The 10,250-nt window shown below is 41.4% G+C and overlaps 1 protein-coding gene across 3 annotated transcripts; it reads left to right on the plus strand.

Annotated features, from left to right (window-relative positions):
• The first annotated feature begins 2,774 nt into the window (after window positions 1–2,774).
• TSPAN6 (tetraspanin 6) lies at window positions 2,775–8,118 on the plus strand. 3 transcript variants are annotated; one of them, XM_060137610.1, is made up of 8 exons: window positions 2,775–3,259; window positions 4,152–4,340; window positions 4,592–4,666; window positions 5,517–5,615; window positions 5,903–6,037; window positions 6,347–6,430; window positions 7,151–7,256; window positions 7,894–8,118. In XM_060137610.1, exons 1-7 carry the CDS (start codon window positions 3,173–3,175, stop codon window positions 7,217–7,219), a joined length of 738 nt encoding a protein of 245 aa, XP_059993593.1. In that variant the 5' UTR covers window positions 2,775–3,172; the 3' UTR covers window positions 7,220–7,256; window positions 7,894–8,118. The 3 variants fall into 3 exon arrangements, with proteins under 3 accessions (XP_059993593.1, XP_059993594.1, XP_059993595.1); XM_060137611.1 differs by having other exon boundaries at window positions 2,779–3,259; window positions 4,152–4,193; XM_060137612.1 differs by lacking the exon at window positions 4,152–4,340 and having other exon boundaries at window positions 2,781–3,259.
• The last annotated feature ends 2,132 nt before the right edge of the window (window positions 8,119–10,250 follow it).

A 10,250-nucleotide genomic window follows, 5' to 3' on the forward strand; every position in this document is an offset into this window, starting at 1 on the left:
TCTACCACTCTGGATGCACAGGATTACCTCCTAGGTGATTGGGCTATTGAGTGAAGGCAAAAGTAAAATTCAACAAAACACTCCAAGTATGAAGCAGAATTGGGGAAACCATTGAGGTTCTTGCACTTCAGGGGCTCCAAAGAGCCCTTGTTTGTGTTTAAATGTACAATGGCAGCCATGTCTCATCACAGAGTGGGCCCCATTTCTGATGAGGGAAACAGAAGTTGCCAGGGCTTAGTCCTAGGCAAGTTACTTAGCCTCTTTGAACCTGTCTCCTCATCTGTAAAATGTGGGCAGTGGTAGTCCTCACCTCACAATAAGGGCTTTTTTAATGTAAGCATGAGGCAACGCTTGTTGATTGCTTAGCAACGGTGGTTGGTACATAGTCAATGCTCAATATTGCAGTCATTATTAATACTTTAAAGAATAATCTTATAACCTAGAGAATTACTTGTTACATTGCCTAGATGGGATGAGATGCCCCTTTGTCTGGGTTTGGACCCAGACCCAGGCCTAAATTTGAACTAAACTGAACTTCTGGGTTTGGTGGCATGGCAACGGGGTGGGGTGGGGGCGAGTAGCAGGGTGGGAGGCTCTGGTGCAAGGTGTTGTGGCCATAGGAATATTAAATTCCATGTCAGCTTTCGGTTTAATTTGGCACCGACTGTTATTCAAACAAAGCAGCGTTGTGAGTGGCAGAGGAAGGGAGAGGAGGAAAATCAACACATTCTTGGAAATAAGATGTGGCTTTTGCTTTGACTATTTTGTTTTTTCTTCAGCCACAGAAGTATTTATTTGCTCTCAGGCTCACAATGAAAATCCCTTTCAGGACATGGTACAAACCTAAGCTTCAGATAAAACTTCCATTTAAGATGACAAGAATTTAGCAAGACTTCCCTTGATACTTTTTTGTTTTAATATGAGAACCCCTCAGATAGTGCTATTTAGTTTAGGGAGACAGCTTTAATTATACTTAGAGCCCCCCTCAACCTCATTTCCTGTAGCTATGGCATATGTGGTACTTTAAAAGTTGATGTCTGCTTTATGCCTGATGACCTTGGCTTAGTGTTTACAAGATGTATAGTTGTATCATTTACCCATTCTCTCCAAGCATTTATGTGTTAGGCTTTTCTAATTTTAGGATAAGATTTTAGTATAAAGTGTGGCAGTGCAATAATTCTCCAGTAGTTGCTCTCTTGGACCTCAGACATCTGGCATGGTGCTATAGGAGCTGGTCCTAGGTCAATATTTGAAGCACAGGGAAGCTCTGTGTGACCAAGTTAATGGAACTTTCCTGTTTTCTGGTTCTGTGGTATATGTTTAAAGCAAGGTGTTTTTTTTTTTTTTTTTTTTTTTTGCGGTACGCGGGCCTCTCACTGCTGTGGCCTCTCCCGTTGCGGAGCACAGGCTCCGGACTCGCAGGCTCAGCGGCCATGGCTCACGGGCCCAGCCGCTCCGCGGCATGTGGGATCTTCCCGGACCGGGGCACGAACCCGTGTCCCCTGCATGGGCAGGCGGACTCTCTATCACTGCGCCACCAGGGAAGCCCTAAAGCAAGGTTTTGAGCAAAAAGTTTAGGTGTCCATCTCTTCTTCACTAATGCAGGACTTATTGTCAGAGCAATACAGTAAATGTCCATTTGTAATGTTAAGCTTGTGTCAATGATGATGTAAATTGGTTGGTTAGGAAACTGATACTGTCTTCTAATTCCACGCCTCTAGAAATAACACACACACACACACACACACACACACACACACACACACACACACACACGACACAGTTTCTTCCCTCAAAGAGCTTATACTTTAGTTGAGAAACCAGACCTTAATAGATTAAAAAAAAAAATCCCTCTCCTGAGGTTTCCAGTATTTAGGAGACCGTGAAGAGGGCTGTTTTTTTTTTTTTTTCATTCCACTTTATCCCAAAGTCTGACTTCGGGCTGCCTGTGGACATAAGGGACTGGAAACTTTCTGGTGATTCATTCTCATCCTGTTAACAGTTTAAGTCCTTAGGAACACATGGTCTCAAGTTCTAGGAAGACCTAAACAATTGGGAGAATTTCTTGGGGATAAGCAGACACCAAATACCATATACAGCTTGTATAATAGGGGAGATGATTGCAAAGCACAGTTATCTCTAGTTTTGGCTTTGCTATTAGTTGTATGACCTATGATTTCAGCCTCTTTGTGATCAGCTGGTTCTTGATCTGACAAATCAGAAGGCTGGAATAATACAGTGCCTTTCAGTTTTAACATTTAAAAGGGGGTCACATTTACCTTGTATTCTCTGTATTGCCTTCCCTTTTTGAAGTTTGTAGCTAATAGCTGAACTTACATTTCAGGATTAAGTACTTTAAAACACTTTTCCTCAACTCCCAAGTTACTCAGAGAATAAGGGAGGAGAGGGATAAAGGAGCTTGGCAAATTCTTGTAGAGAAATTCTAAAATTCATTATCTTTCATACCTACCTTTGGAATTCGTACAAGTGATTATTTCTTATTATTCTTATGCCCCCTCCCCACCTCATAAAACAATGTTCAAAAATCGAAAAGCACAAAACAGGAGAAAGAAATCAGCGTAATTCTACCATTCAGGTAAATTGCACTTTTCCTTTCGGTTTTTATCTAAAAACATGTGACTGGACGTATCGCTCTGCGATCTGCTTTTGTTTCTCTTTGGAAATATATATCTTGAAAGTATTTTGCTATGTCATAAAATATTCTTAGGTCACTTTTAACCTCTTTCCATTTCTGTTTCTCCTTCTAGGGCTCCAGGGGCCGGCGAGGCCGAATCTCAGAGCGCTGCTGGTGCTGCTGGTGCTAGAAACAATATGATAGTCATAAGGTCAGGGGGAGGGGTGGCGGGCGGGAAAGATTCCTTGAGCGAAAAAATGAAGCAAGCTCCCCTTTGAAGATCTAAGAAATTTCCGACACTAGAACCTTTTGTGTAGAGTTTTCGGCAACCTTCGGCAGGGGGCGCTCGGAAATTGCCGTCACTTTCCGGACAGCCTCCCGGACCTTGCCCTCTAGAAAACTGTACAGTGTTTCCGGCTCTTCTCAGTCGCAGACGCTCGTAACTTTTCGGCACTTTCCGGGGAGACTCGGGGGCTCCGCGCCTCGCTCACTCTGTTCCGATCGCCTGGCGCGGCGGGGCAGGGTCTTGGGCTAGTCATGGCGTCCCCGTCTCGGAGGCTGCAGACCAAACCGGTCATCACTTGTTTCAAGAGCGTCCTCTTGATCTACACATTCATCTTCTGGGTGAGACACGGAGACGCCCGGGGACGGGAGGGGATCCCGGGCTGGGGTCGTGCGGAGGGAGCTCGGATCGGGAGTGGGGAGGTGAGGCGCTGGTGGGGCTGGGGCGGCGGTCGCTGCTGGGACCCCGGCGCTGGTGACGACGTGCTGGGGCTCGAGCTCGGGTTCGGGCATCTCGCCCGCGCGGGTCGGGGTGTCGGGCGACGGCAGCTGAGAGGCTGAGCCGGGACCCAGACGTGCCTAGCTTTGGAATTCGATGCGGGGGGCGAGTAAGGGAGTGAATCCCCCCAGAGCAAACAGAGGGTGTCCCCGGACCATTGGAGAGGCAAGGCTTGCCCGGCCCTGGTGAGGGCTCGCTTGCATAATAGTCTTTTTCTTTCCACTGCTTCATAAGAGGGGAGTATTTTGCAGGTAAGTATGGTAATGGCTCCACTCCCGCCAGTCTGTCCTTGGGCTTGCTTTGTGTACCATCCCTTTGTACCCTGTGCTCATCACTGAACTGGGGGAAAGGGGAAAGTTTCTGGAACTCTTAGAAACACTCCCCCGCCCCCACCCCACCTGCGGAAAGGTTTTCTTCCTAAGGCGGGTGTAAAACAGTTAAGTTTTGATTCCTAGGGCAAAAAAACAGATAAAGTTAAGAATTTTGTCAAGGTGCCTTCTCTAGCTGCCCCTTGGTTTTGTCCTGGCCACAGTGATCCAGCGTGTGGATTTATCAAGGCCTGTTCTTGTGTACAGCCCCACCCCGCTTGTCTACCATATCCCAGCCACAGCTCTTTGGCCACAGACTGCTACATCAATTCTCACACCTATTGTTTCTTAAACACCTAGTGGTTTGTGGTTTGAAGATGTTGCTGTATACAGTGTGTAACTCTCAATTCTCTGATTTCCCACATAGATCACTGGTGTTATCCTTCTTGCTGTTGGCATTTGGGGCAAGGTGAGCCTAGAGAATTATTTTTCCCTTTTAAATGAAAAGGCCACCAATGTCCCCTTCGTGCTCATTGGTACTGGCACTGTCATTATTCTTTTGGGCACCTTCGGCTGTTTTGCTACCTGCCGAGCTTCTGCATGGATGCTAAAACTGGTGAGTCCTTGCTTTCTTAGAATTGGTTGTTGGTTTTTGAAAAGGCTTATATATTGTAGGCTTTGTTTCTTGGAACTAGGCATGGCCCTTTTTGATTTTTCCTCTTCCTTATGAAAACTTAGCAAGTAACAGTGTAGCTGCCAATTCCCACCTTTGTGTTTTCCCTGCCCTTTTCCATAAAAATGTGAACATTGACTCCCTTTGCAGCTGTGATGTATAAACTGACTTGGACTTTTCTTTTTATCCTGCAGTATGCAATGTTTCTGACTCTTATTTTTTTGGTTGAACTGGTCGCTGCCATCGTAGGATTTGTTTTCAGACATGAGGTAAGCCTGAGTTTGGGAACCTTAATATGTGAAAATTTATCCTCTAAGAGATAAAGCTGGATAAATTTAAGTAATAGAGTTAAGCGACAGCTTTCACTAGTTTAAAAAATCACTTACAGCTGTGTTTAAAGCTGACTTTTTCAACCTGTAGCTGACAGTAATGACTTTCTGGTAAAAAAAAAAAAAACCTAGCCCACTTTTTTGGTAAAGACTGATTGATAGTCACCAGAAGAAAATTGAAGGTACCCATAATTATTTGTATTTGCAGTCATTTTTCTGTGTATAAGTACCTATTAAAGTGTAGATAGTACAATTTATAACTTTAGTGATAGGAAACTATTTAAAGCACAAAATTGATAACAGAAAATTGATACCTTCTCCACTCATCAAAACCTTAATAAATCTGGGGTTAGGAAGTCATTCAATGAGTACTGAAGGCTCATCAGTGAGAGTGGTAGTGCAAAGTGGTAGTGCATTCTCCCAGAGTGAGATTTTGTAGCTTAAAAATCCCATAGGCATCAAATGTGTACTCAATTGAAAGTGAAGAAAGATTGAGGGTGGGAGGAGATACAGCAGAAGGAAGCTGCCACTTGAATAAATATATGTTCCCACAGCACTTTGAACTTCTAGTCGTTATCATCTTTTACTGGAATGTTTTGCTTAGGAATCCCCTTAGCTAAACTTACATTGCTTAGAAGACAGGATTGGACCATAGAAGTTAATTACCATACACATTGCTGCTATCAAAGATAGGACCATTTGGTCAGATGTGGGAATTTCTTATTTGACCTAGAAACCAAAAGAACATTCTAAAATCTTTGTTTACTGGCCTTGTGTTTCTTTGCTGCAGATTAAGAACAGTTTTAAGAATAATTATGAGAAAGCTTTAAAGCAATATAACACTACGGGAGATTATAGAAGCGATGCAGTAGACAAGATTCAAACTACGGTAAGTGGTCATAGGTGGTGGATTCTCAAGAGGGGAACATATTCCTTATTCCCTCAGAGAAGAGGATAGGGCCCTGCCTACCAGACGTTGTCCATTTGTACTATAGCAGTGAAAGTAAGGCTAGTCCCAAAGTGCTAATCTCATGAATTATAATGCCAATAGAGAACAGCTGCTTTAAAATATGTCTTAAGCTAGAGATCACCAAGTATAATCTAAGATGATGGTTAAATTGTTTGACTACAAAGTGGTAATATGAACTATAAATGCTTCTGTTGGATTTTTTTCAGTTGCGTTGTTGTGGTGTCACCGACTATAGAGATTGGAAGGATACTAATTATTACTCAGAAAAAGGATTTCCCAAGAGCTGCTGTAAACTTGAAGGTTGTTCTCCTCAGAGAGATGCAGATAAAGTAAACAATGAAGTAAGGAGTAAAAAAAGAATTTAATTTTTACTCACAATACATGTAATCTGAAATAGGATAGAGCAGGTGTTATTCTCATTGAATAAATGAGGAAACTGAAGCTCAGAAAATTGGTGACTTGATTTCACACTTAAATGCATAATCCAAAAGGTGGAACCTGTGTTCCTCAAAGGAGACAGGATTTGTTATGAAAGAATAAATTTTAATAAAAGAACAATAAAAGGCTAAGGTATCTTTTGCAGAGATGTGTGATCAAAGTATTTATTATGGTTTGAGCTGTACTTAATGTTTTTTTTTCTCTTCCATTAGGGTTGTTTTATAAAGGTGATGACCATTATAGAATCAGAAATGGGAGTTGTTGCGGGAATTTCTTTTGGAGTTGCTTGCTTCCAGGTAAGTCCTTGTAGTTAGGAAATGTTTCATCACGCTTGTTAGGTGTAAGCTACAAGATTTCCACTTTGAAGGCTTCAGTTTTGGCTTCAGGGCCCTGGTTAGCAAGGGCATTTTTAGAGAAGTCATATTTTCACAAAACCCTCAGTTGCTCATCACAGTAGAGATGTAGTAGTTTTGCTCTTTTCATTGCAAGTTTTGGTTGTCTTGCATCTTATGTTTTCCCACACTGTTTTCCACGACTACAGAGTTCTCTAAGACCTGCCCTGCTAGGTCTGTCTGAATCTGCACTAATAGCTGCTAGCCACCTTTCAAAAGTTATGTGGCTAGTGGCCACCGTGTTGGACAGAACAGGTATTACAGAATATTTTCATCATCACAGCATTGTTTTAGAATCCTCCAAGAGAATCTCTGCCTTGATAGATGGAGATTTTACTTGATGAGATGCATATTCTAAGCCATATCCTTTTTGCTCTGATAACTGAGAGGAAGAGTAAGGAAAGTTTCCCCAAACTTCAAGATTTTCCTGAGTGATTTTTGTCAGTGGTGGTTGTGAAATTCCAATCACAGTAGTAGTTAGACTTCACTTATATGCTTACTCTAGAAAAAAACTTAAGAAAATTGGTAGTGAATTAGAAGTGAAAGGAGAATATACCTGTATCCTGAGGTCTTTAAGCTTTGTATGTATATGTGTGTTTAATTTTGCTTGTATTTTGTTTCCAGCTGATTGGAATCTTTCTAGCCTACTGCCTCTCTCGTGCCATAACAAATAACCAGTATGAGATAGTGTAACCAGCATAACACGGGCCTGTTCCTCTCCAACTTTAAGGTATGTTCATTTTGATCCTCAGCTCTCTCAGTGTTAGTGTTTACTCCAGCCTATACATGTGATGGATGGACTGAGTTTGCCAAGAAGGTCATGTCCAGCAGTGCATTCAAATGTTATTGTTACTGTGTAACCCTGCATAGGCACTTGTGTCTCAATACAAGTCATGGCCAAAAAGGACAGAAGGGCCTCTCTGGGTTTACCTGCACATGTCAGCCTAAAGATCCTAAGTGGTCCCCTTTCTAACAGATTTGGACCTAGTGTAGAGAAGTGAAGAATCCCAATAGTGACCTGGCAAGTACACTCTGCTCTTGGTCAATATCGGCATTTTCCCCTGGTCTTTTACCAAATTCTCATTTATTGCAGTCCTCTGGTGGACTGTTACTAGAGCCATAAACTCATCTAGCTTAACTAGATTTTGGAGAAACATGTGCTTCAATAACTTCAGTATTTGAATGGTAAAACGTGACAACTGTAGCTGGCTGAATTAATCCCTGGGGCGCCCTTCACATTTGAATTGAGCCACTGACTGGGAACACGTGAAGGTCTTCATTAGCAGACTAGATTAAAATGTGTGGAAAGGAATACAGATATTGAAATTTGGGTTATAAGTAAATTAACTTTTTTTCTTTAATTTTAGGATATTAACATCCCCACCCCCAACCCTGTGAATTACAAGATCGCCTGGATGGAAGACCGACATTTATTACAGATAGATTGAAAAACTATACCAGTAGTCTGATTCGATCAAGACATTTGCTTGATATGTTCGAAGTCCACCTTTTGTCCCATTCATGTTAGATAATTGAAATCCCCATGTCACTCTGAAACACTGGAAGAGCTTAGTAAATTGTAAATGAAGCAATACTGTGTTCCTCTTGACTTTTTTTTTTCTCAGTGTGTGGCTTTTGAAAGTCACTGTGAGTTTGCTGTCAATGTAGTGTGATCGAAAATTGATCCCTCCAAACTGGACCTTTTCCCAGCCAGGGTTATCTGGTGTGATTGTATAATTTGCATCAAGAAGTTAAAATGTTTTCATTAGTCTCTGTTCTGCTGATAGGCAGAGAGTCACATTGTGTAATTTAATTCCAGCCAGTAGTTGAATAACACCCATCATCAGAGTTGCCAAACGTTAGTAACGACAGTCTCTGACCTCTAAGGCACCCAAGACTATAAAAGGCACTACCAGTCCTCTGTGATACACCAGGTTGCAACACAGTTAACACTTTACATTTCTTTACCTCGAAATTTAGGTATTTATACTAACATTTATATTTCCCCTATTGTTTGAAAAGTTCTAATTATTACTTAATGGTGCCAAGAGTTATTGTATTCTCCTTAGGAATTTAAAGCAACTCATCTTCATTAGCTTTAGCTGGTATTTCCTTACTAGGTTGATAAGAATTGTCAACATTAAGGTTAACTTTTAATAGTCTTAGTTTTGTTTTGTGCCTTTGATTAATAAATATAAATCTTTTACACAATAAATAGTGTTTTCCTCTAAAGTCATTGTGTTTAACTTTTGGAAAATCTGGGGTGGTTGTTTTCCACTGAGAAAGCTAAGCCCCATATTTCTACTTGGAGTACAGTTTTAGATATGAAATATAAAACTGAGGCCTTGACTCTCATTTTAAAAAAGTCCGTTTACATAAACTATTCCCTGTGAAATGATTACATTCCTTGCTATGAAATAGCATATGCTTAGCATTCTCCTAGAGATCAGACTCTTTGTTGTATAGTTTACATTAAGAAGTTGGATAGGGAGAGGTATAACTTGTACCTTCAGGCTAGTAAGGAAATTAATAATTAAAATTGGAGTTGGAATGGGGGAATTCTTTCTTTGGTTTTGAGTTTCTTTATATATCCATTAGTAGGACCTAGCTCATCTGATTGCCACACATTCACACAGTCCTTGAATTTGATGGTAAAGGGGAATCAATCACAGTTATAAGGAAAGTGGATAAAAACTACTAGTTGAAAAAGATTAATAATGAATTTTGGGGTACATGTTTTAAAGTACTTGGAGTTACTACAGAGAAAGGATATTCTCCTTTAAAACATTTGATGGGTGACTTTTTTTTTATGTTTTATTTATTTTTGACTGCGTTGGGTCTTCGTTGCTGTGCACGGGCTTTCTCTAGTTGTGGACAGCGGGGGCTACTCTTCATTGTGGTGCGCGGGCTTCTCACTGCGGTGGCTTCTCTTGCAGAGCACGGGCTCTAGGCATGCGGGATCAGTAGTTGCAGTGCACGGGCTTAGTTGCTCCGCAACATGTGGGATCTTCCCAGACCAGGGCTCGAACCCGTGTCCCCTGCATTGGCAGGTGGATTCTTAACCACTGTGCCACCATGGAAACCCTGATGGGTGACTTTTGACATAAGGTATAGGGATAAAACAATTGAAAACTAGTGGCTTTCCAAATGCAGTGAATCAGAGTTATTGAAATAAGTGAAGCTAAAGAAGGATTTAAAGGACAATCAGATTTATTTTAAGGATAATCAGCAATTTTCAAATAGCTGTTTTTCACTAGGGTGGCCTAGAAGAACCTTTTAAAGTTTTCTTCAGTTTTTTTAAAAGTTAAATATTTTTCCTCATTATTAAAAAGAAAAAAAAACCCAGGACATATGGAAAGTAGGAAGAGAAAAAACACACTGCCTTGCCCTTAAGGTGGGTTGGTGTATTTATTTTTAAGGTGGGTTTATTTTGGATGGCCAATTACAAAAGTCCCTTCTAGTTAAGGTGTGCATGTGCACACTGGGCTATAAAATCCACCTCCACCTTTGCAGTGTGCCAAAGCTATCCTGTGGGTTGTCTCACTTCCAGGCACCAGGTTGCCCACTGCAAGGCGGCTCTCAGCTCCACTTTGAGAAGCAGAGCTCCACAGGGTATATTTTCTGAAAATGTGGAAAGCTTGGCAGCTTTGGCCTATTCCTGTGAGGTGTTGGGTTTACGTTGTAGGCATTAAACTTTTATGGAAAATAAATCCCTAATACAAGG

Source organism: Lagenorhynchus albirostris, chromosome X, assembly GCF_949774975.1.
Source record: "Lagenorhynchus albirostris chromosome X, mLagAlb1.1, whole genome shotgun sequence".
Classification (NCBI taxonomy): domain Eukaryota; kingdom Metazoa; phylum Chordata; class Mammalia; order Artiodactyla; family Delphinidae; genus Lagenorhynchus; species Lagenorhynchus albirostris.